The following is a 27,367-nucleotide window of genomic DNA, read 5'->3' as shown; positions in this document are numbered from 1 at the left end:
CCAGCATCAACACTAGCAACAACATCAGCACTGAAATCCAGCGAAGAATCAATCTTGCCAATAAATGCTACTTTGGACTAAGTAGGCAATTGAAAAGTAAAGTCCTCTCTCGGCGAACGAAAATCATACTCTACAAGTCACTTATCGTACCCGTCCTGCTATATGGGGCAGAAGCATGGACCATGACAACAGCAGATTAAGCGGCTTTGGGAGTGTTCGAGAGAAAAGTTCTTCGAAAGATTTATGGACATCTACGCGTTGGCGATGGCGAGTACCGAAGAAGATTTAATGATAAGATGTACGAGCTATACGCAGACATCAACATAGTCCAGCGAATTAAAACGCGCCGGCTGTGCTGGCTAGGCGTTGTTATGCGAATGAAAGATGATGCTCCGGCCAAGAAAGTGTTTCTATCGGAACCCGCCTATGGAAGCAGAGGTAGAGGGCGGCCCCCACTCCGTTGGAAGGACCAGGTAGAAAACGATTTAAGCTCCCTTGGTGTGACCAATTGGCGCCGATTGGCGGAGCGAAGGAACGACTGGCGCGCCTTGTTGGACGGCCATAACCGTTTAGACGGTTAAGCGCCAATTAAGTAAGTAAGTAAGTGTTGATTTTTTTCAGAAAATTTCTAGATTTGTTTTCGAATGATTGTCGATTTAGTATCGAAAAACTATCGATTTGTTATCGAAAAGTTATTGATTTTTTCGGAAAAGTTCTCAATTTTTCTTCCAGTTTGTTATCAACGTGTTATAGATTAGTTATTGACGACTTATCGCTTTGTTATGAAAATATATCGGTAAGAGGTCAATATAAAATTATTGACACGTCTGAATACCGTTGATCACAAGCTCATAAGAATGTAATAAGAATCCGATGGCTCATTGATAATAATTCGTTCTAGATAATAAAATCCAATAAAAAATAAATACTTGGCACGATACGCCTCCGAGAAAATTTAGGCCGACTTTCTCTTCCAATTTGCTTCGTGCTCCCTTTAATTTTCCCTAAAAACGGACGGAACGGTACCTATATATTTTACTCCGACTCCAAACGGCAACTGCAAGACAGATGAATTTTCACTGAGAAGCTTTTCATGGCAGAAGTATACTCAGAGTGTTTGGCAAATCACTTTCGATAGGAAGCCGATAATAAAACAATAACTTTTCGGTATCGGTTGTTACCGATAAGAAACCGTTTTCAACTAGCCCGAAATTACTTGTTTCTGTTCAATTTACCTCCGTGGTGGTTTAGGTTCAACCTCTGTGCGAGGTCTACTTAATTTAAAAAACACTAGTTTTCTAGGCATACACACATTGAACTTGACGCGTACTTGGAACTCATGCCTTTTTTAATAACGGCAACAACAATCCTCGATGGTTTTATAAAGTGCTTTCGGCATGATAATCCTTACCGGGATATAAATACAGTACGTTCTGTCGCGGGAGATAAAAGAGAATCTAACTTTTTGACAAATGCTGAAGAGTTTTTCAATTTGATTGACAAATGCTTGTGTATAAAAAAAACAAAGAATAGTCATGTAATAGTATTTGCTGTTCGAGATTCCAATTGTGGCCTCTGATGTGACTTCGAAACCGAGTCAAAGATGGTCAATAATGCCCTCATCATCATTATTTGGCGCTTATTGAGTAACCGATTTTGGCCGATGAACTTTATTGACTCAAACCACGATTTCATTGAAGACCAAAAACAAAGTTTGCCGTAGAAAATTTTCTCGAGAAGATTATTTCTCATTAGTTTTCTACTAGAGAGCCTAGAGAGTATCTGATCCCTGAGAACATTCGTGCAGTTGGATTAGAAATCTCAATGTATAGACTCTATGCATCTTATTTTGCGAAAAATTGCTACGGTCTTCAATCAACGAACTGATTTTATATTTATTGTGCTTTTTCAGATTTAAGAAGTCTTTTATCTACAAAATCGTTACAAAATGAAAAGCTAACGAAAACTCGCATGATAAAGTAACTGAATTAGGTCCCGATATATAGCTCATAATCATGGGTGTTGACTCTTGAAGTCATGGAGAGAAGTTATGAAGGAAAATAATAATAATACCCAGCGGATTAATATCCTCCAAAGGCCACCCAACCGACGCAGGGGGCGCTTCCGTATGATGCACTTAAAGATTAGGGGGTGAAAAGGTGGCTTTGGTACAAGTTGTAAAAAATCTGAAAGAGTTACAAATTTGGTCTTCAAGGAAATATTTACCGCTGTAACATTTCATGCTTATACTTCAACCCCACATGTTTAGTTCTTCCATAATTTTATTTAACCCAGAAGTGAGAATGCAACGTAAATATTTAGGAACATGTTGCATCAACGTGTAGCATATTTGTGATGGCTTCAGGAAAAAATGTATAAAAGTGGTAGAGGAAGAAATGGTGGAGTTTTCAAGTATTAGTATAAAATTTTACCCATTTTATAAGGACCAATATTTCTTATGAACGAAAGCTTCAACTGCTTATGATTCTGCGAACATGACTGAAGAAAAATAAGCTGGGCAAGCTGTCTTCTAAAAAATGTATCTGTGTGAAAGATAGCATGGTTGCGTTGTTGCAAAATTACTGTTGCACAATGTAATGATTCAAATCAGTGCAATATAAATTTTCTTTAATAAGCCATGTTTATAAAAATATCACAAAAAAGAAATTTAACAGAAAAAAACTATTTTTTTTCTTTTTCGAGAAAAATGGCTGTCCTCATCGTCGTCAAGATGATGCCGATTGGGATGAAAGTGATGATGAGCTACTTGCATGCTTTGCCTAACGTAAAAGGGTTGATGTAGATAATTTCGGTAAACCAGTTTGGACACGAACTTCACGTAATTGTATCGAAATCGAACATCACTCCACTGATATGGTCCAAAAATAATGCTCGGAAGCTACACGTATTACTATTCAAAGTTTACAATACATCCCCCCTCCCCCCCGTGGATGAATTTTCCTCTTAATAACTTACAATGGAAGGGTAAGGAGGGATAACTAATATATCATACTCATAATCATCGTCCTCGTTTTCCATTATCTAATTAACAGCCTCCTATAGCTATAAAAAGTCATTTTGGCCCTTAGGTTAGGTTAGGTTGAACTGACCGGTCCATGAGGATCTCACATATACTGAATAAGTCCGTAGTGTTACCAGAAGCTTGTTTTAACGACCAAACTGAAAAACCCTATCAAAAACCAGGACCTATGTTATAAAATAACCCCGTCCTCTTGGCAAATACTAGAAGCTTCCTAGGATTTAAGCCACTTGCTGCTTCTAGATCTGACAGCTGTATCACTTGTAATAGCTGGAGCCTGGCAAGCGCAGGGCAAGAGCACAGCACGTGCTCGATCGTTTCGTTCTCCAGCCCGCTTTTCCTACATCTGCTGTCACTGGCCAAGCCTAATGTAAAGGCATGTGACGCCAGAAGGCAGCGACCAGTCAGAATACCCGTCATAAGTCTACAGTCCTCTCTTTTTAATGATAGAAGCAACTTTGTTAATATAAGGTTGTAAGACCTACACATAATCTTCGACACTTTACAGCCCCGTGCTTGAACCCACGCCTTTCTGGCTTGGTCGATCATGTGCATCTCTCGCATTCGCTTAATTTCGCCCAGTCTAATTGGGACGTCTATGGAGCAAGCTTCAAGGGATGCGCCCTTTTTAGCCAATTCATCCGCTTTTTCATTCCCATCTATGCCCATATGCCCTGGGACCCAATATAGATGTATGCTTCTCCCTGTCCCGATTCTCTCCAGGGACTACTTACACTCTAACACGCATTTAGATGCTGTGGTATGCGAGATTATTGCCTTAATTGCTGCTTTACTGTCAATATAAAAGTTAACACGATTGCAGCTTGGGCTATTTTCTTCCAGGGTTTCTACTGCTTTGGTTACGGCTACCATTTCCGCTTGGAAGACGCTACAGTAATCCGGTAGCCTGTAGGATCTGTTTATTTTCGGATCAGCACAGTATACTGCAGACCCTACTCCTTCCACTACTTTGGAACCATCTGTGTACAAATGTATCGCCTCGTCCGTCATTTGAGCACCCTTGCGCCAACTGTCCACCTCTATTGTGGCCTTAAGATCGCCCTCGAAGCGCAGATAGGGAATCAGGTAGTCTGTTCATTTTGGCCCTTAAACAACTTACGATGTGCCATAGTAATGCTTTCAAAAACACCTGTTGAACGTTAAAAAGTGAATGGTTATTCCCATTGTCACCAAATGCGAACATCAATATAAAACTATACCCTTTTAATCCCTTTTTGGATTTTTCAACACTATACGTTTTAAAAATACTTTTGCATTCTTCACTAATTATTTTTCTGAAAATCGTTAACTTTAGTTTCACAATATTCGAAAAATATAAATAAATACTCCACAAAAATAAACTCGACCAAATGCCTAACTTTGTAGCGCTTAAGCTTACACTTTATTTACACAACCAAGATATGTTTATTTTTACATATACTTTTGGCGCTATCTATATGTCATTATTGCAGTTACATTATAAAATTTCGCCTTTTAAGAACAGATTTCACTATTTGAAGAGGTGTCATCGTACGGGGACGGTGGGCGATAATAGGTTAAGCAATTAAATAATGTAGACATACACACTTATGGTATTATAAATGATTCTGCATGCATGATTACATACAAATGAATTCAGAAAGCTATTTCCTAATCAAACAACGTGCAGTTGTTCAGGCATTAAACGCGCCTAAGTGTTGTAATTGACAGCTGACAAGGAAGAAATATGGCAATTAAATAAAATATTTATTAGATTGCAAAACGAATCTAAGCATGTGAACCAGAAAGTAAGTGTATAGGATTTAAATAGAATTATTAAATAGCTGTGAAATAAATTGTTAAATAAATGATTTATAATAATTTTTGCTTATCATTCTAATTACGCTACACTCTAACTATGACTATAAAAAAGCAAATGCATTAATATAATAAAAAAAACATTTATAATTAATGCTAACAATTCTTGTTAGTATGCGATATAAAATTTAATTTACTTGAGGTGAATAAATTAAAAGACTGAAGCAACGAACTCGCTTAGCATTAAAAATGGATTCGCTGCTTAATGAGCGCGCAACTTTGTTAAGCGCGTGCCTTATTGGCGCTATTGTTGCTTTTGTTATTGTTAATCTACCACAAATACATCATATGGTACTACGGACATGATATCATTTAATTGCTGCAGAAGCATCGGTCCCCAATATTGACGCGTTTCGGGCAGGAAAACTTGAAAGATTTGACGCCAATATTGATTTACAATATTTAAGGCAAGTTCATCTGTAAAATACAAAATATTTGTAGGTGTATAACATAAATGGGGGGCTGATTTTTATTGTAAGTATTTACTCAAAGTAGGATCTGGAAATAAACCGTTAGCGAAGAACTTAAAATCGCTCACTTTTGGATCAGCCTCAAATTTGTCCATACGCACAAAACGATAACCGTCAGCTTCATAGAAGCCACCCTCATATAATTGATCGATATTGACGTTAACTGTAAAGGAGAAAAGAAAAAGAATTTGTTATTTTTTATCATTTTGTGCAAAAACAAGTGTGATATCTTGTTCGTCAACGGCATGATAAAATCTTCGCGATTGCTACTTTTGAGCATTTTGACAGCGCTTTGGCAGGATGTTCAATATGGCGACGCATACGGTTGACGTGTGATAGAAAGAGATAAAGGTAGTCACTCTAGAAATGCGGTGATCGTTTCTTTTTGTTATTTTGACGTTTATGCTAAAGATATCACACTTGCCTTTATAACTCGAATTTGCACAAAAAAAACAGGCTTCAATTTCTCATCTCACTCACACAATGACACATTGAATTGACCTTTCGGTCTCATTTGCACATTGTTTAAATAAATATCAGCTTTATAATTGCCCGCAACTCGTATTTCTGGCACAAAAGAGTGCGCTTTCATTTTGATTCTATCACCGTTAATCTTTAAATCAATCTTTTGAACTTGCGTTTTTGAGAAGCCATACGTCTGTCCATCACGCATTGTTATACGTCCACGTATATTGCCGTTTGAGTATTGAAATGTGGTGCGATTGAGCCGCAAGGGATCAATTACTGGTATGTGCAATTCTTTGTCTCCATTTTTAATGCGTTGTATGGAGTTTTGTAGAAGTTTTTTCACACAATCGTTGAAGTCAGCAGAGCTGCGTTTGCAAACTGGCAAATCATCGGCTGTGGAGAAATAAAAGGATAAATTCAATAAATTAATAAATATAATTAAGATATTTGCGTACGCCCTAATCATGCCTCATCAGAGGAGTAGTCCCTCACTCTTAAAAAAGTTCCACTTTTAAGCGAAACTTAACGGAGCTTGACAAGATTACAAAGATATCGTAAAAATTCTAAAAAGACAATCAAGAAGGCTGCTAGGGACTCTTGTAATGATGGCGGCCAACATACTGCGGGATATTTTTACAAGGAACCCAACTCCACCGAGATACATAGAGAGGCTCAATTGTGAATGCACGGAATCCAGCATCGATATGTTGGAAGTTTAAATGGGCACTTAATTTTTTGCTTGCACCACTCAACCACCAACAGCCAACCATCCTCCGTTCAGCTACCCATCTATTGGGCTCTCAATCACCCCTCACAAGGTCTAACGGATCATCATTCGAACTCTTTAAATCTCATAGATCCGATAGTACATTTCCCAGAAAGCTGTCAGAGGCAGAAGGAGTTATATTTACCATGTTCTTTTAAACCTATAATGCCTGCCATATTTCCAAAATCGTGAACCGAGGCTTCACATACAAAGCCAAGAGATTTCAGAACGATAATCCTTACGTCCTTTCGCTGCGAAAACATGGAAGGGCCCTTGATGTACACTTAAGGAGTAACATGCGCATAAAAAAGCTTTCCAACTCTCAAAGCACATATTCCAAAAGGAATTCCGTCGAGATAGCACGCCACCCCTTTAGAGCAAAATAAATGTAAGGCGCGATAACCTCCGAAGAGACCTAAGGCCGAACTTCTCTTCCATTTTGCGTCGTGCTCCTATTGACTTTCCCTTGACTTCCCTTGACTTTTCCCAAATGGGCGGACGGGACCTACATGTTTTATGCCGACTTCGAACGGCATCTGCAAGGCAGATGAGTTTTCACTGAGAGCTTTTCATGGCAGAAATACACCAAGAGCGCTTGCCAAACACTGCCGAGGGGCGACCCCGCTTAGAAAAATTGTCTTCTAATTGAAAAACCTTATTTCTAAAATTTTGATGTTGCTTTGCCCGGGGTGTGAACCCAGGGCATACGGTGCGGTAGGCGGAGCACGCTACCATCACAATATGGTGGCTGCCAACCCTTTCAGAGGAAAGGATAAAAAAATGCGGTTGTCTTAAAGGACTTCAGTTTAGTCATCTTTCTCGACATAGTGTTCAAGAACATCAATCAGCAAGCCGTAGAGTCTTTATTGGACATAGGGCTGAAGCTGCTACTTTTAAAATTCGTAGGGCAACTCCTAACGATAAGAACTCTCCTGTCATGTCTAGGAGACTCCTGCATCTAGGGGCGTTCCCAAAGGAGGTGTACTGTCCCCTCTACTGTGGAACCTAACGGTGAACACCCTATTATTAAGTAAGAAAGGACCGGTTGCCATGTTACTGCTTACGCTGATGACATCGATCTAACAACAACCGCAAAACATCTTGAGACTCTGGGTGGGCTACTGCAGATCGCATAGTCCTCGTAGAGAAATGGTACCGTGCAAGCGGCCTCAAAGTGAACCCTGCGAAAACTAAAATAGATGCTACAAAATATTACCTTTCAAACCGACGCAATTTACCGGGGTAAGGCTCAAACTCTCAAGTTGAATCCCGAAACGCCATATATTTGTTGTCAAAAGCAATAATCGCCTAAGTCCCATGTGAAATGACAAGACTTAGGCGATAATTGCTTGTGACCACAGATACTCGTATGTCCTCTACGCCTCTAAAGCGGCCGTGGGCAAAATGTGGGACGTAAATGAAAGGAAGTGAATAAAAAGGAAAAGAAAGAAAAGGAGAGAAAGGGAAAAAAATAAAGAAACACAAGGGGAGAGGAAAGGGAAGGCTAGAAATCAAAACCGAAGCCAAAAGCGAAACCGGAACAGAAACCCGATGGCTAATGCCAACGGTTTTTTGTTGATGAGTTATCGGTTTGCTATAAAATTGCTTTATATAACAGAGGTTTCAATGAGTTACTGACTTTTTATCGATGATTTATCGGTTTTCATTCGAAAAGTTATAGATTATATATCCAGAAGCTATCAGTTAACTATCGAAAAACTATCTGTTATTTATCAAAACGCTATAGATAATTTATCAAAAAATTCTCATATTTTTGTTTTGAAGTTTTCGATATATTACCAAAAATTTATTGATTTTCTATCGAAAATTTATCGATATGTTATCAAAAATGTATTTATTTGCTATGGAAAAGTTATCGATTTGTTTGTAAATACTCTCGATTGGTTAACGAAAAGTAACGAGTTGTTATCAAAAATTTGTCAATTTGTTAGCAAAGAGTTACCGATATGCATCTAATTAATTGAAAAATTTATAAGTGAAAAGTTATTAACAATTACCGAAATGTTATCGATTTGTTATCGGAGTTTTACAAGTTGCTATCGATTTTTTATCGGAATTTTACAAGTTGCTATCGACATGTGGAAAATTTATCGATTTGCAAGAGAAAATCTATATATTTGACATCATAAGTTTTTCGATTTGACATTGAGAAGTTGTCGACTTCTTATCAAAGCTGTAACAAGTTATTATCGGCGCGTTATCCTTTTCTTATTGATGACTGAATAGTTTGTTATGAAATGCATACAGATAAAACTTCGACATAAAATCTAAGACGCATCGTTAAACCTTCGATATCAAGCCGATAAGAAACCGATACCTCGGCGAAAACAAACCGATTGCTCGATAACAATAATTAGCTTTCGATAACAAGTTGATAATAAAACAATAATTGGTCGGTATCGGTTGTTAGCGAAAACAAGCCGATTGTTCCTGGTAAAGTTGCCCTGCTGTGGCTTAACTGCAACCCCTCGGCGAACTTTAGTTATTTTAAAAATATACGTTTTTTAGACGTCGTTACGCATCGACTTCCGGGCTCTTGGCAGTGTCTTTCAGACGGAGTCCTTCGTCATAGAGGGAGAGTTTGACTGCTTCACTACAGTGCAATCTCAGAGACCAATGTAACGATCTTTGTCAGGCTCTCTTATAAAACCAATAATATCAAATTTGATAATCAAATTATTATAGCCTTATACAACAAAAACTCAAAAAATAATAAAGCAATTACCCTGCAAAAATCGTTGGACCATGTGGTCCACTGGAGAACTTATACTCCACTGTAATGCAGCAATGGACCAACTCATGTTTCTACACGAACATATTGTAAGCCGATAATTGCTCGTTTTTAACGATTGTAATCACTACACGATGTTTATTGAACTGTGGGTACTCCATGGATTACTCTGATGCAATGCGGAGCTGGAGTATATGGTCCAGTCCTAGGACATCGCAATGTTAATTGGACCATATTTTTTGTATGGATTGTGGTTAATTTTGGAGCACTCAGTTGGTCCATAGCGAGTACTCCATACATGCATGCTTGGAGTACTCCAGATTTTTGTAGGGAATATTCTCAATGTGTGTTGTTTGCCAAATCAACAACGGCAAGATATCCACATATTTATTCAGTTATCCAAATGTATGCTCACTTTGAAAGGGACTTTCCTTAGGAAAGCGGGTGTGAGATGGAGTAATATTGAACCCTGCTGCCACACTAAGTTCGTGTGGCCTAAATGAGATGCGAGACGCACGAGAAGTCTGCTTCCCCTTGGATGGGGGACATATCTCTGGTGGTTGGACTAATAACCGGCCACATAACAATCGGGTGGCATGCGCAACAGCTAGGTGCTCCCTATAGTGACTACTGCAAGAGCTGCAAAGACGAAGAGGAGATAGAAACAGTTTAGCATTTTCTGTGCGATTGTCCTGCGCTTTGGTACAAGAGGAAGAAATCTCTGAGATCCCCCTTCATTGACGATCTTTTTGATATGACTAAGTTAGAAAGTAAGAAATTCCTGACGTTTGCTGAATCGATCTGTTGGTTCGCCTGGGGAAGAGATCCACGTGGTATCACAAAGGGATCTTTATGGGCATAAGCGCACTTATGCTCGCACTGGTGGCCACTCTAACATAACCTAACCTAACCATATGCATAGATATCCACATACATATATGTATACTAGAACGGGTCAAATTTTTTTCCATCAGGAATATAGCAAAAACGTAATCTGCAGATGATTTTAAGAAAAATTGCTGAAGACACCATAACTCTAAGTCCGATTTCGAGTCCCCCACTTTTGCAAAATAGATATTTTGCCATATCAATGTAGGGTTTGGCCAAAAAATCTTCATAGCTTCTAATAGAATTATAGGAAAAATAACATGTTGGGCTTACTTTAAAGGTATTTTACATAAATTTCAGAATATGTATTAATATCTATAGTGTTTTTGAATTTTAGTATAGATATCAGAATTAAATCATGAGAAATTGGCCTAAAATGAACTTTTAACTACTATATTATCATTTTTAACAAATTTCTTATGGAAATTTTTTTTCTTTACAGCTAAAATAAGTTCAGAACATTTCCAACAACTTTCAGTCAGTCAGTTTTTCTTTTTTCGAATTCGTTTTAGTAGAAAAAATTTTTCAAAAAAACCCATATTTTCAAGCAATAAGCAAAAAACACAATTCTTATAACTTTAATGTAATTTATTAAAAAAATTAAATCCATCCATACAATTTCACCCGCCCTAATGTATGCCCGTAAACACGTGATATACAACGCACATGTTTGTGAGCCAATTGCGTAATGTTTCTATTGTAAAATACTAAAACGCCCGACTAAATTTTCATGTAAATCTATGCTCATAGATTTCTTAGCAACGTAATCAACAATCTTTGTAAGAATTAATAAGAAGTGTAAATTTGTAGGCACGTAATTAGCCCAAATCAAAGGTCATACGCTGCGCTTGAAATGCTGCCTTCGAAGCAGCTGACCTTCACTTGAACATTTATTATTGTTGTAGTTCTTATGATTACTATGAGCCGCTACCCAATAAACATTTGTGTCAATTCTCAGTTTGAGATACATTTGAGAATCAGTCCATTTCTCACATTTCAAACGCTAGTTTTCAAATGCATTTCAAATAACCGTTGATAGCATTCTCAAGCTAAAAGGCACATTTTTAATATGGAATTTTTCTTTATTTTCAAATTGAGAATTTTTAGATTCTCAACTTTTTCTCAAACGAGAATAAAGCGGAACGAAATGGAATCCACAGTTGTGCCACTTTCGGTAAACAAATTTATTATTAGCCTCACTTAAATTTAAACTCGTTTAGATTTACGCATAATGTAGTACAATATCACTTAATATTATTAAAATGTATAAATACCTGCTTATTTTTTCACTTTATGTCCAACTTCACTCAATAAATTCGCTTGTTTACATTTCCAGCTAAAGTATGCAAATTAGAGATCCTCGAACTATCAACGGCACTATTGACGAAACTATCGATAGCATTGATGTAAAATAAGCATGTTGTACTATGTTTTATTTTATATTTGGGTTTCAAGAACACAAATTATGTACTTTAAAATTGGCGCAAAAAGTGTTCACATTATTATTAACGAAAATATTCCATGATATCGATGGTTTTCAACCAGTATGGAACGAAATGCAAGTATATCTCAAACCATTCTCAAGTTGAAGAACAACGTTTGAGAAAAGGTTGAGACAATATTTAGCTTCAAATGATTAATAATGCTGAATATCAAACTGAGAATTAATGTTTTCTCAAACATTAGAGAGAAAATATTTTCAAATATGTCTCAAAATATTCTCAAGTTGAAGATCGACGTTTGAGAAAAGGTCGAGAAAATATTTTGTTTCAAATGATAAATAATGTTCAATATAAAACTGAGAATCAATGTTTTTCTCAAACATTTGAGATTTTTATTTTCAGTGTTTGTTGGGTAACTATCCGTTATTAAGTGTATAAGTGTATAAGTGTGATTGAGTGAGTCAACGGATTCGCTAAATAAATTTAAGTTGTGGTAAATTTAACAACAAAACATAGATATGTAGGCATATTTTAGATAAATTCATATGTATATGTGCTCACGTATGATGTTAGAAAAACAAAATAAAAATAATCAACGAACGCTTAAGAATTTTCACAAACACTGAAACTAATCTTTTAGTTAGTGCAAACCGAAAACCTTTGCACACCTGTTTATAGCTGATATTGAGGTAGAAAAATCAATTATTTTTACATAACTACAATTTAGTCTTAATGCCATTGATAGAATATTTCAAAGTCCATCGTCTTTTTGTCTAAATTTCACAAGCAGAGGTAATTTAATTTTTTCTAATTTTTAAAGTTGAAAGCATATTTAAATTCAGTGAGAAAAGTTGTTCATACGACGCGGTGGCCAGTGAATATAATAACACCAAATTGATCAATTTTTAATACGAGTCCATAGATCTAGCAGGATCAGCATAAGTGGTGCTCCAAGAACAACGCTTAGCGCAGCTCTTCAGATCATTCTTGGCATCCTTCAGATGGACCTAACTGGTAAACGAGCAGCGGTAACGTCAGCCCCGCGCTTAAGGGAGTTATACTGTTGCAACAACAAGCACACAGGACACTAAACAAATATAGTTTCCTTCCTCATAGCATGGATCGCTGTGCGACGACAACAGTTGCGGAAACAAACTTTATGATAAACATTCCCAGTAGGGGTGATTGAGCAGAGTGGAATAGGTGCATTTCCATATACACGAACGGCTCTAAGCTAAGCGGTAGAGTTGAAGGTGGAGTCTACTCAAGAGAGCTTGAACTCCTTTTCTACTTCAAACTATCCGATTACTGTAGCGTCTTTCAGGCAGAAGTTTCAGCTATCATGGAGGCTGCATTTAGGATAGAGACACACAATTCCGGCAAAGAAACCTAAATTTTCAGCGACAGCCAAACTGCTTTCAAGTCTCTCCTACTCGTTCATTTCTGAGCTAAAACTAAACTGTCACCAATACCTTCAAGAGGTGGCCCAACAGAGCCGTGTACACCTCACATGGGTCGCTGAACATCGAGGGAAACTGCAGGCAGGGTACAACCAGGCAGATACTTCCTGTCCAAGAGCGCTTAGCTATGCCACTTGCCACATGCAAGCTAATGCTAAAAGAGCACATCTACCGTCAAGCAGGGGAAAGGCGTCTACAAAACACCGGAGTTTCGTACATTGAAGGAAACCTGACCAAAATGGGGTGCTAAAAGATGTGTGTAATCTAATTAGGGACACAATTACCACAATTTTTGGAGGCACTAAATGGGTATTGCTTTATATGTAAGCATGCAGAAAAGTAAGGAGCGCCTTATGGTTAATGCTACAGGTGTTGTAAAGAAGATGAAGAGGAGTTAACTGTGGTCCACCTCATATGCAACTGCCAACCACTAAGTGACGTGCTCCATTTCTAGATAAACTGAGCCAAATTAAGGAGCATGACGTCAAGGACCTGGTACTCCTTATCAGGTCCTCAAAATGGTTCGAAGAGGAAGTGATAAAGTTGTATTTTCGTGGTACAACAATGGGCCTAATGTCACTGGCCTAAATGTGCCCCCTGGCAGCCGCTTCAACCAAACCTAACGTAATATGAATTTTTTGATTTGAACTCGTGTATGGTGCCAAAAGGTAATGTGAACTTTTGTTAACTAAGATTCAATCATAGGAACTCCTTTAAAAAAGGTAACTGTATAAGAAGCTCAGTGCTTTATAAATCAAAGTCTTAAACTTTGGAAAGGGCTGATCTCGGATATTAATAAATATATGCGGCTGCAAGTTCCGTCAAAAAAAGAAACCTACATTTCTGAAATATTTAAGAACTCATTTTTAAAACTATTTACATTATGCCCAACATTGCTACGAACGAACACAAAATCAGTTCTGTAGCGGCAAGAAGTGTGATTGTGTGGGTCGTAAAGCAACTGCACTTCATTTGTTTGGCCTACGAATTAGTTTGTCGAAAGAAACAACTGAGGCTAGCACACACATGAATATGTTGAAATTTTTTAAACGTAATCTTTGACGAAAACAATGAGGTGAAGTCAGTGTCAAGTTACAAACCAGCGAAACATTTCGATTCAAAATCGTGATGGCAATTTGCTTGGAACATCTTGAATATCTTATCATTCTTTAAAATGCCCTTTAATTTTGTTTTAGGGGATCTGAGATTAATAACCCAGATATGAGATAAATATTCCAAAATTCAAACCCGCCACTGGAGGGCATATACGTAAAACGGTCTCATTCATGAACGCTTAAAGTCTAGAGCAGCGGTTGTTGTTGTTGTATTAACGATAAACACACTCCCCGAAGGTTTTGGGGAGTGTTATCGATGTTGATGGTCCTTTTCCGGATATCGATCCGGTACGTTCCGGTAACAAAGCACCATTAAGGTACTAGCATCACCATCTCGGGAACGATGTATACGACCACATTAAACCTTTAAGGCCATCACTCCCTCCCCACCCCCTAGTTCCATGAGGAGCTGGGATTCGCCAGAGCCTCTTCTGTTAATGGAACAGGATTCGCCGCGGATAGGTGAGGTTGACAATTGGGTTGGAGAAGCTACATATTGCGCTGGCAACCCCTTGAGAGGGTTGCGCTATACAACTCCTTGAATCCCTCTAGAGCAGCTGTCGACTTCTAATAAGCGTCCAAAAATATCGGGGGATGTCAAAGGATGCGTTTTGACCTCAGTATCAATAATCTGGAAGCGGAATAAAAAAGTTATTCACCAAAAATCAAAAAATTAACCCCGTCCTTTCAGAAACCGATATTGGAATCCATATTTTTTTTTGCGAGATCACCTTTCTGCCGTTTGTGATTAAAATAAAATCGACGCAAAACACCTTTCTGCACAATTTTTTTTTCTTCTGTACAACAAAATTACAACAACCACGTGCTAACTTTCATCTTCTCTTGCAAACATCTCCTTGCCGATTTGAAATCTTTCTATTTTGCATTCAGATTATTGTTGCCGAAGTTAGACGCGCCTTAACATATTTCATATTTCTAGACGCGTACTAGCAGTAGACCGCTGTTTTAAGCTTTTACCCAATGCGTACTGTTTAATGACAAAAAATATGCTCATTTAATGCGCTATTGAGATATAGGAGATGTGATTTTTTTTATATTTCGCAATAAACCTGAATTGAAAATCAAAATATTTCAGGGCCATAGTAAATGATTCCACACACATAGTGCGTGGTGAAGCCTCACGCAACCATGGCAAGCTAGTAAAAAATATAATTTTCTAAGCGTGCATCTAAAGTTATGGGTTATTAAAAAGTATTTAATTAAATATTACTGTTCTAAACAAACCGTTTTCAAAAACGTTTTCGAAAAAAATCGTCAATTTGAGAAATGTTTAAAAAAAAATTGTAATTTTGTATGAAGAATTTTAATATGCTTAAATTTTTATTGCACAATCAATTTCATTCTATTAAAGTATGTGTCGTAATTTACTCAATATTTGCAATGACTTGAAATTTTTTTTTTCTGAGTGTGTTTTGATATTATTTCATACGTCTTTTATATGGAAAAAATTCTGAGGCGCACCTGGAAAAAAAATTGCCAACATCAATGTGAATTTTGAGAAATTTAACACTTATACTTTGTTGAACTGAAATTGATTGGGCTATAAAACAGGGTACTCAAAAAAATTTTAAAATTTTCAGTTAAAAGTAAATTTGAAATATTCCTTCAATTTCTTCGAAAATTCGATATCTTTTTTTCAGAAATTTCTTCTAATAAATAATAAAATCACTAACTCAATTCATTCTAAAAAAAATTTTGTTGTGTACATCTTTACCTGTAAAATATTTCTTGGCATTCGAAGATTGCAATGCAGGGCTACTACTGTTAGAGCTGCTGACCTCCGCATTCGTTGCTGCGGTGACTGACGCAGCAGGCGTAGAACTAGAACTTAACATTGAAGAAGTTGTTGCTGAAGCTGCATCCTGAGCGTTCACAAGAGAAAACAACAATGCAAAAGTGCATATGTAACGTAGAATTAAACTTAAATGCATTTTGTATAGAATAAAAAAAACTTTTTTATCGCTACCACAAATCACTAAAATTACAGCTTTAACTTTTTGTAAGCTCAAAACATAACTAAAGTGATATTAATATATTTTTTTTTTGTTTCTTTTTTTTTCAATATAACTCTCGCACAAATTTACTATTCGTGTTTTTAGTTTACTTTCGAAAACACTTCAACTCGCTTACAACTGACCGGCATCTGAGTTGAGGTGCATTTATGTCGCCTATTTTATGGTACGTTCTAATAAAAATAAAAATAATGCAAAAATATTTTGAGTAATCTGATATAGTATGTGCTTACTTACTAGCACCTGATTGTAACTAGCCGGCTAACTAATTTATAGAATAAATCACTATTTATAGATGCTTATACACCGAAAGAAATTAAACTAGTAAAATCCACAAATCAAGTTTGTTGTTTTTGTATCAACAGACATTCAGTAAAATTAGTTTAGTTTATTAATAAATTCGTACAAGTGAGACTATTGCCTCTTAACGTACATCAACATTCGGATCTTATACCATATTTCGAATTTCTAAATTTATTTTTAATATATATTATGTTAAATAAGTAGTTTCTAATCACAGAATTAATCGCATCTGAATCAGAAAAATTAAAAAAAGATGTTATTCATGTATATTTTGCAAAAATTCTGATAAAGCCAATTTAAAGCGCCTGTTATTGCGTTCATTTTTAATGTCATTTGGTAGTGAGTTCCATAATTTGATAGCACTGACAAAGAAGGTTCTGGAAGATGTAAGATACTTATAGCGTGGAACAATAAGGTTGCCAGTTCTGTCGGATTTGGAAAAACGTAAATTTCTAAAGAGGTATTCCGGTTGCCTTTTATGGATTAAATCGTGCAGGAACCCCAAATTGCGATAATTCAGAAAGCTAACGAGACTGCAGTTAAGTATCATGGAGGAAAACTCTCCGCCTAGAAAATATATATCGAGCGCAGCTGTTTAAATCTAGCTTCAGCTTTTTCAGTGACTCACTGTCAATATTGCCGAAAACGATACCCCAAAGTGGAATTATAAGAGTTCTAACCAATTTCAATTTCACATTAATTGGAATCATATCTGCTGAATGCCACAACTTTCTTAGGACGTAGTATAATTTTCTTAAAGTATAGTTTACATGGTCCTTGCATCCAAGGTGTGAGTTCAACTTAAATCCAAGGCTCGTAATCACAAGGATAAAGTAGGCAATGTCGTAACCAGCTGACGGAAATACGCCAAACACATAGCTTTAGTCTTAGAAGCATTTAGATTTAATTTATTGTCATTTGCCAATGAAGATATGTGCTGAAGGTCTTCATTCATTCTGCACACCAGATCATCAGATAGGGCAATCAGACGAGAAAGATATACTTGAGCATCATCAGCATACAGATATATCGATACGCTCTTGGAAATATCATTAATAAAAATAGAAAATAGTATTAGACCGAGAATGGATCCCTGTGGCACCCCCGAATCAAGGCGTTTCATCTCCGAGCAGCTAGTTCCAACCACTACTTTCTGTAAGCGACCTCCAAGATAACTTTCAAGCAAACTTACGGAACTATCAGAGAATCCATAGCATTTACTTAATTTTAGTAAAAGAATAGACTGATCCACTGTGTCGAGAGCTTTGGAAAAATCCAAAAGCGCCAGCACAGTTAATTCACCTCTGTCATAGGTAGGGCGGATATCTTCGATAATTTTGTGCATGACGGTATTACAACTGTGGAAGACTCTGTAACCAGACTGATATTCGCTCAGGAGCCTGTTTGTATTAAGATATTCCGTAATTTGGGCAGCCGCTAATTTCTCCCAGACTTTTGACAAGACCGGCAATATGTTTATGGGACGATAATCCGTTAAGACAACAACCGATGGTTTTTTAGGAACAGGAATGGCTTTTGCTATTTTCCAAGCATCGGTAAAGTTGACGTTGGAATTGAAAAATTGATTATGTGAGTCAGAGTTGGTACTATGTATTGCATTATCAGTTTCAAAAATCTAAGACTAACACCATCCTCACCAACTGCATTCGATTTAATTGCAATCATACTTTTCATGACATCAAACTCTGTTACTGCATTGAACTGAAATTTATCTTCTGGTGTATGAAGTAAACTTTCATCAATCTTAAAATTCCCGTAGTTTTTGTTTTGCATGACTGTAGAAAAAAATTTTTTATATCGTCAGTATTTAAATGGCATTCTGAATTACTTTTTGCCCCAATACCTAGGGATCTTAAATTTTGCCACAGATTTTTAACAGGCAAATCAGTATCAAGCTTGGTTTTGTAAAATTCTCTTTTAGAATTCTTAATTTGCAATGTAGCACTATTTCTGGCTTGAAGATAAAACTCCCAGGCTGTTTCCGTAGGGTCTCGCTTCCAACGATTATATAGCTTATTACGTGCTCTAATAGCACTTGATTCGTGAACCATTCCTGCTTTGAGTTTTATGGTTAATTCAACCGTATGTCAAAATTTAAAAATCAAAGTTTAGCAAGAATATGTCTTTATATAAGGAGACATTTTTCGCTGATTTTTGTCCATTTATATAAAGGAAGTGCTTAAAGTTTTATACTAAGCTGAGCAGAGCTAACAGAGTATATTAATTTTGTTCGCATAACGGTAATCCGTAACGGCATAAACTAATCGAGATAGATATAGACTTCTATATATCAAAATGATCTGGGCGAAAAAAGAAATTCATTTAGCCATGTCCGTCCGTCCGTCCGTAAACACGATAACTTGAGTAAATTTTGAGGTGTCTTGACGAAATTTTGTATTTAGGTTACTGGGCACTTATCTGAGATCGCTATTTAAAATGAACGACTACAACAACGCCCACTTTTTCGATATCGAAAATATCGAAAACCCGAAAATGTGCGATAATTCATTACCAACGACGGATTAAGCAATGAAACTTGGTAGGTGGGTTGGCCTTATGACGCCAAATAGAAAATTAGTAAAATCTTGGACAATGGGCGTGGCACCACCCGCTTTTAAAAGAAGGTAATTTAAAAGTTTTGCAAGCTGTAATTTGGCAGTCGTTCAAGATATCATGATGAAATTGGCAGGAACGTTACTCCTATTACTATATGTGTGCTAAATAAAATTTCTCAAAATAGGATGACGAGCACGCCCACTTTTAAAAAAAATTTTTTTTTAAGTCAAATTTTAACAAAAAATTTAATATCTTTACAGTATAAAAGTAAATTATGTCAACATTCGACTCCAGTAATGATATGGTGCAACAAAATACAAAAATAAAAGAAAATTTCAAAATGGGCGTGGCTCCGCCCTTTTTCATTTAATTCGGGTAGAATACTTTTAAAGCCATAAGTCGAACACAAATTTACCAATCCTTGTGAGATTTGGTAGGGGCATAGATTCTATGACGGTAACTCTTTTCTATGAAAATGGGCGAAATCAGTTGAATCCACGCCCAGTTTTTATACACAGTTGACCGTCTGTGCGTCCGCTCGACCGTTAACATGATAACTTGAGCAGAAATCGATATATCTTTACTAATCTTAGTTCACGTACTTACCTGAACTCACGTTATCTTGGTTTAAAAAATGGCCGAAATCCAACTATGACCACGCACACTTTTTCGATGTCGAAAATTTCGAAAAATGAAAAAAATGCCATAATTCTATACCAAATATGAAAAAAGAGATGAAACATGGTAATTGGATTGGTTTATTGACGCAAAATATAACTTTCGAAAAAACTTTGTAAAATGGGTGTGATACCTACCATATTAAGTAGAAGAAAATGAAAAACTTCTGCAGGGCGAAATCAAAAGGCCTTGGAATCTTGGCAGGAATAATGTTCGTGGTATTACATATATACATAAATTAGCGGTGCCCGACAGATGATATTCTGGGTCACCCTGGTCCACATTTTGGTCGATATCTCCAAAACGCCTTCACATATACAACTAAGGACCACTCCCTTTTAAAACCCTCATTAACACCTTTCATTTGATATCCATATCGTACAAACAGATTCTAGAGTCACCCCTCGTCCACCTTTATGGCGATATCCCGAAATGGTGTCCACCTATAGAACTATGGCCCACTCCCTTTTAAAATACTCTTTAATACCTTCCATTCGATACACATGTCATACAAACACATTCCAGGGTTACCCTAGGTTCATTTTCCTAAATAGTGATTTTCCCTTATTTTGTCTCCAAAGCTCTCAGCGGAGTAGGTAATGTTCGGTTACACCCGAACTTAGCCTTCCTTACTTGTTTTATTTTATTTTTATTTTTTTTTTTTACTGTGGAAACACTCAATGCAGAATGAACAATTGTTGCGTAGATATAAAAGCTATTTGCGATGGATAAAAATTTATAGAAATATTGAGTAAATCGACAAGTAATTCGGTTGATTTTACCAGCTTATTTCTTTCAGTGTACACACGCATATGTGTAAGTATTTGTGTAACTATGTTTCATTCAAGTTCAACTAAATATCTGCATTTATAAATAAGCACGACTCAACGAGTAGCAGCTGCAATTACTTTTAATGGAAATGGGACGAGTTTTAGGTTTTTCTATGAGCATTTCATATGTTTGTATGTTTTAATTTGATATTTTTTAGTGATGATAACTACTATAGATGTTATATATCGATCTTTTTATGTGTTATCTCCTTGTATTTTTATAAACTTTATAAACAGAATGCTTTGAACTGAAAAAAAATCTATAACAAAGAGAGTAGATTAATAAGAGGGAACATTGTAGAGTCGTTTATTCGCCACAAAGTGGGACGGCTGCGACAGGAATTACCCTTCTTTTTTGCCCCTGCTTCGTTTTCACCATCTGGATTAAAAAATTCACAAGCCTGGGCATTCGCGCCATTTTAGTGATGTAAATTGCATGGCGCCAGCGCCAATGCCGGTTCCAGCTCAATGTGTGCTCATTGAAGCAATGACTCCAAGCGAATTTTTGACGCAACTCAGTAGTGTGTGCGTAGTACATTTCACTTGCGCTATTGAGCAAAACGATTTTTGTGTGTCAGGCACGAGTTTGGTGTTATTGGCGCTACTGGCAATGATGATACTGAGCTGATGACGGTAGCGCTGGTAGTTCAGCTTTTGAATCAGAGAAAGAATTGATGACCCATGTAAATTATTATGGATTTCGCTATTATTGGCTGTGACTTTGAACCAAATAAATGCTGCGGACATAACAACCGGAGTAATTTTTGAGTTTTATATTTTAGATTTAATGCACAATTAATATGGGTGTGTTTGAGCAGCCAAATAATAACAGTAGTATTTTTTTTATTGCTAAAGTGCTGCTTATTTGATGGAATGTCGCTAATTTCCTAGCGATGATCAATATATTGTCAACATTTCGTTCAACGAACGCGCGAAAATGCCACATCTGTTAAAAATTTGCCGAAAAACGTTTTGCTCTGTCTTAAAAAGTAACACTGCTGCAGCTCGAACACACCCTATATCGAGCAAATAAGAAACAAATAGACAAATTAGCATTTTTTACAAATCGCTTGGCTGGGATTTTCAATTGTTGATTTAACTTAAGCTGTTATGCCAATATTTTTCAGCCAGCTTATTTTCAAATAGGTAATTTTTCCAAAGGCAAAATAAATTACAGAGTTATACAGCCTTAAAAAATCAGCTACGTTGAGGCGGACAGCATAGCAAAACGTATGGTGATGAAAGTTTTAGAACTCTACAATGCACCATCTTATATTTAAAGAGTATTTGCCTATAACAATTTATTTGTTTTATTGTCTCTGTAATTTATGCCAATTTTTAAGTATAAATTAAATTATATCTACTGTGCACCCTTTAGCATTAATGTTTATTAGACTGGGTCGATTTTTTAACCGATATCGCGCCATCGATTTTTCGATAGGATTTAGGCTCAGGAGAAAAATTTCCATTACGCATACCCAAAAAAATTATTTTCGAGCCCGCGAAATTTCATTTTTTTTTTTACTTTTTTTCGACTTTGATTTTTAAGTTTTTTTCATGATCTACTAAAAAAATTTTTATTTGATTGTAGAATTTTCATGTATACCCTGTCCGACCCAAAAATGTCCGCTAAAAACGTTGGTGATAACAGTTTTTTGAAAAAAAAAAAATATTACGGACAGGGTATACATATGAAAATGTTTTTAGTAGGTCATGAAAGAAAACTTAAAAATCAAAGTCGAAAAAAGTCAAAAAAAATGAAATTTCGCAGGCTCGAAAATTATTTTTTTGGGTATGCGTATTGGAACTTTTTTTTCCTGAGCCCAAATACTATCGAAAAATCGATGGCGCGATATCGGTTAACTTTCGTCCATACAAATCGACCCACCATAATGTTTATACATTTGTATTGTATAAATAAGATATATTTCTATTAATAAATTATCTGTGGAATTACATAACTTTTTTATGGATATAAAGGGTGCTTCGAAATGCCACAAATATTTTGTCTGCTGATCAAGACATTAAAAATTACTCAATAACATTAAATAAATTTCAATCCCAGGAGTCTAAGCATTGGCATATAAAGTAGTTTTGATTACACTGAATAGTTCCTACTTTAAATGAAAAGCCTTAACTCATAAATCAGCCTTTACAGGAAGAAAAACGCTGAAGCGTGTGAGTGCGAGGCGCTTAAGCTGCTAGCAACTAGTTATAACGCATTCAAATTAGACCGAACAATTCGGCGATAGACTGGAGGTTTTAAAAACGGGGAAACTCGTGTAAAAGCGAGAATGGTGACCAGATAACGGATGTCCTGAGATTGCTAATATTATGTAGAGAACACTTATCTGTGCTCCTAAATGGAGATAGCTATAAAACAGCGAGGGAAGATGATGAACCCGAGCCCGCAATTGCCCGTCAGTCATCGGTGCATTTCAGTAACATAACATCAAAGCCCAGAAGAATTAAATAACGGGTGCCACAGATTGTTGTCCTATCTCAGTTTTTGTTTAACTTCTAATATCGAAGTTCCCTTCGGTACCAGAAAGAGCTGCTATTTCATCCTACGCCGATGACTGCACGATAATAGCTACAGGACCCGGCACATCGACTAGCTTCCCAATCTCTCCAATTTCTTCGCTTCGGGAAACCTGCCATTTGCTCCGAAACGACCTTATATACAATGTGAGCAAACCAAATGTCGATCATATGGGGTATCCCCTCCGATAGCATTACGCTACCGATTATATTACATCCAAAAAATACTGGGTGTGACGTTCGATCAGGATCTACATTTTGGCGAGCATGCTTCCGCAATATTACCTGATATCCAGAGCCATAACAAAATCCTCAAATCTCCTGCCGGCAGCACTTAAGGTAAAAAAATCAGACGTTCATTACCACAACCTAACTTCAAGAAATCGATACCAATGCACTCAGAGAAAAACGCCGTTCTAAAATCCAGCACCACCGGACTCAATTCAAGCTCTTCATGTTCTTACTTTTTTGTTCTTGAAAAACGAACGAACTGTTCTTAAAACAACAACCTTGTTCTTGAACTGACACCATTTTCTTGAAAAGAGAACGACTGGTCTTAAATTATGAACAAATGTTCTATTAATGAGAACGAATGTTCTAAAATTGAGTACGATGTTCTTAAACTAAGTTCAACCAAAAGAAAAACGGTACAATTCGTGAGCATTACAATGTTAAGTACAACATTCGGCATGAGCTACCAAGCAGTTGTAGTGGCCGAGCAGCTATGATCTTGCGGTTGCGATCGTGTGGCGCAAGTTCAATCACCGTCAAACTCTGAATTTTTTTAAAACAATTTTTTTATTTCTATTTTTTTAACTCTTATTTTTCGTTCAGTTCCATTCACATATGCACATGTAATTCTCAAACTTGTTATGAAATTTTTTAAGTATATATGCAGATTACGTCTCCAAAAAAGAATAATTTCTCAATAAGAGAAATGTATGAAAAATGCATATTATGCATTTTTCCTTAAACTTTTGAATTTTAATAAACATTTTTTTGTTATAAATATTTTTTATTCATGACAAAAAGATTATTATTAATAAAAAATAAATCTGTTAATAAAAAAAAAAAAAAATTCTTTCCCCTCCTACCGTTCTTGAATTGCGACCGAAAATTTTTGAATCGACCCCAAATCGTTCTCGAAGCGTGAGGACGAAAAATCTTAAATCAAGCCGAAGTAGTGCTTGAAATGAGCACAGAAGGTTCATACATCAATACCAAACTGGTGATAAAATACGAACGGTGTGCTTGGAAAAACTGTTCTTAAAACAAGCCCATCGGTCACGAGTTAAGAAAAAACGTACTTAACAGACTTTTGTCAACGAATGTTCTCAATTTTGAACTTGTTTCGTTCGTTTTAGAACGATTTTTTCTCTGAATGTGGGAGGCTACGCCACCATTTTTTAGGAAAAAATCCATGCAATAGAAGTTTGCGGTGGAGAATTTCTACGAACAGGACTTTCCACGAGGAGTACCCACATTATGTCAGACAGTCAAGCAGCTTTGCATGCTTGCACCCTAACACAATTACTTCTAACCTAGTGGATGAATGCATTGAAGTCCTAAATGGTATCGGAGTCAAAAACAAGATGTTTTTAGTATGGGTTTCTGGTAGCAGGGACATGAAGGTAATTAACAGGCAGAACAGCCAAGCAGGAAGCTATAGTAGCATTTTATAGTCCTGAGCCCTTCTTTGGGCTCAAGAAAGCACACTAAGGGAACTATAAGTAACTGGGAAACAAAGCAGAAATAACACTTGTTTGATTTTTTTTACACCTAGCAACGAGAGTGTCAGCCAAACTCATTAATTTAAGCAGAGAAGACCTACAAACTCTCACTGGGTACATACGGGACACTGTAGTCTGCGATATCACCGTAGTAAATTAAATTTATTCAATACAAAAATCTATCGCTTTTGTGAGCTGTAGGTTAAAACACCGGTAGACATTCGCTGCGAATGATTCAATCTGGCAAGGCATAGATCCTCCCATCTAGGTGGCATGACTCTCAATCCCCCCGTGGTATGGAGTAAAAATCCTGAAGAGGTATTTAAATACACTAAAAGCATCCATATGCAGTAATTGGCTGAACGGCCAAGCGCAATGGATATAAATAAAGGTCCCAATGCATCGAGGCATACTAAATAAAACAATACTCAAATTATACGACCATTGGTAGGTTAGGAGCCGTTTTCTCATGTCAATTTTAAAATAAAATAAAATAAATAAATGTAAGGCGCGATAACCTCCGAAGATATTTTAGACAGAGCTGCTCTTCCAATTTGCGTCGTGCGTCTTTTTAGTTTTTCCTACAAATCGGTGGGACGGGAGCAACTTGTTTAATGCCTTCACAATTATACTTCACTAGTTAATACCGTGTTTAAATCAAACTGATTACTGATTCCTCAGCTTGCGCTGCTTTTATTCCCTCGGTTACCTCGTTCGCCCATTTCTCCTTAGGTCTCTCTCTCACGCACATGCCTGCTAGAACAGTTGTATCTCATGCTTGGTTATTTAGCTATATATGTACAAGTATATCTGTAGTTTATGCTTTTACTCTAGTCATATACCTGTGTATGTGTGAGTAACAACTTCTGCTCTCAGCTGGCGGCTATATATATTTATGTGAAATAATCTCTCTGCTTCAAGCTGCTGGTTATGTGTATGGAATATTCTTCATTGCCTTGTACATAAGTGTGGCTGCTTGCTTTAATGTATACATATACATAAGTGTGACTGCTTGCTGTTTTTGTTGTAGTGATTATTTACTAACAGCATAGCGATGCTTATACTATAAACAACATTTTTGTTCACAAACAATTTTTTCCTTGGACTGATAAGCCTTCAGCTTCCACGAGATTTAGGACTGTCAAGAAAACGGAGTAGAAGAGTGGAGAAGGGTACGGAGCAGAGGAAGTAAAAGAGCTCTCTCGCAGTGCCGTGCAGCACTAAGAATTGTAAAACGCTTGGGAGCAGCGGTCGGCCTAACAGAAGTGGAGATTGAGCGCTTAGAATGGGCCCATGGGGCGGTAGAAGTAGGCCGAAGGCAGTACAAAAGGTTTGCTGTGAGAAACCCTCGGTTCTGCAACCGGTACGAGGAGGAAGAAGCAACGTTTGGCGGAAGGCGACAAGCCTCCTTTCAAGAGGCAGAAAGACCCAGTCACAGAGCCGCGAGGCAGGGCAGTCGCATAGACAAGACAAGTAGGCTCAAAGCTATAAGACAGTTGGGCCCCAAATAGCGAGGTAGCAACTACCTCGAAAGCTGCGAGTCAGAGGGAAGTTCCAACTACGGAGGTAGGAGAAAAGCGAAAGGGAGATAACGCTAAGACCCCGGCTTTATCCGAGGTGCTAAAGGGAGTTAACGCTAAGACTTCGGCTTTCTCGGAGTTGCCAAAGGGAGATAATACTCACTAAGACTCCGGCTTTTCCCGAGAAGATGAGTTATGTGGCAAAGCAGTCACTGACTGTGGCGCTGGTTGATCGTAGCAGTCCTTTCGGACAGATGACTACTGAAAGGTGGAGATCTGCAGAAAGAGAGCTTATTAGCTTAATGCTTAAGATGATGCGGGAACAACCAAGTAATCCCCTTCCAACCTCTGATTCGGGGGGATAGTATAATGATGTGAAGATGATAGCGTGCGACAACATCGCGAGCTTGCGGTGGCTGGAGGAAGTGGTTCCAAACCTACAAAAGCGAGGCACGAACGCGCGGTTTGATGTGGTGGATAAAGCGCAAATCCCCACGGTACCAAAAGTTAAGGTATGGATACCATGCGTGATGAAGTCGGAGGATACACTGCGACTTCTGCAGAATCAGAATCCGAACATACCGACACAGGATTGGAAGATACTGAATCTCGGCCTACGGAGGAAGGACAGTTCTACATCTTCCAAATAAACAAGCAGGCGGAGGATATATTGTACACGCAGCTTGGCAAAATGTCCTTTGCCACAGGCAAAATTTACATGCGACTCAGGAAAAGAAGTCCCGAGGATAAAAATCCTTACACGCTAGAGGTGGGCGAAGTCGAAAAGAACCTCAAAATCCTGAAAGAAAAAAGACAGGTGGAGGTAGCCGACGTCACCACGAAGGTGTTAGAAGAGGACAAACCGCCAAATGGTGCTGTGAATCGCACAGAGGAACA

General features: G+C 37.2%; 1 protein-coding gene across 1 annotated transcript; it reads right to left on the bottom strand.

The window, feature by feature from the left end:
* Window positions 1-4,959: 4,959 nt before the first annotated feature.
* Window positions 4,960-16,328, bottom strand: LOC137242098 (uncharacterized). The gene is made up of 4 exons (XM_067769468.1): window positions 15,994-16,328; window positions 5,848-6,228; window positions 5,384-5,530; window positions 4,960-5,314 (listed from the first exon to the last, which is right to left on the bottom strand). The coding sequence occupies exons 1-4, from the start codon at window positions 16,208-16,210 to the stop codon at window positions 5,163-5,165; spliced, it is 897 nt and encodes a 298-aa protein (XP_067625569.1). The 5' UTR covers window positions 16,211-16,328; the 3' UTR covers window positions 4,960-5,162.
* Window positions 16,329-27,367: the final 11,039 nt, after the last annotated feature.

Source organism: Eurosta solidaginis, chromosome 2, assembly GCF_040869045.1.
Source record: "Eurosta solidaginis isolate ZX-2024a chromosome 2, ASM4086904v1, whole genome shotgun sequence".
NCBI lineage: Eukaryota > Metazoa > Arthropoda > Insecta > Diptera > Tephritidae > Eurosta > Eurosta solidaginis.
The sequence above is the reverse complement of the archived record's forward strand: the minus strand, read 5'-3'. Positions and strand labels throughout refer to the sequence as shown.

Excerpts from the sequence above, each read along its gene's own strand:
- LOC137242098 (XM_067769468.1), bottom strand. The coding sequence starts at position 16,210 with ATGCATTTAAGTTTAATTCTACGTTACATATGCACTTTTGCATTGTTG. Across the intron at positions 6,229-15,993 it reads TGCCAAGAAATATTTTACAG|CCGATGATTTGCCAGTTTGC; the intron begins GTAAAGATGTAC and ends ATTTCTCCACAG. Across the intron at positions 5,531-5,847 it reads TCAATTCAATGTGTCATTGT|TTAACGTCAATATCGATCAA; the intron begins GTGAGTGAGATG and ends TCTCCTTTACAG.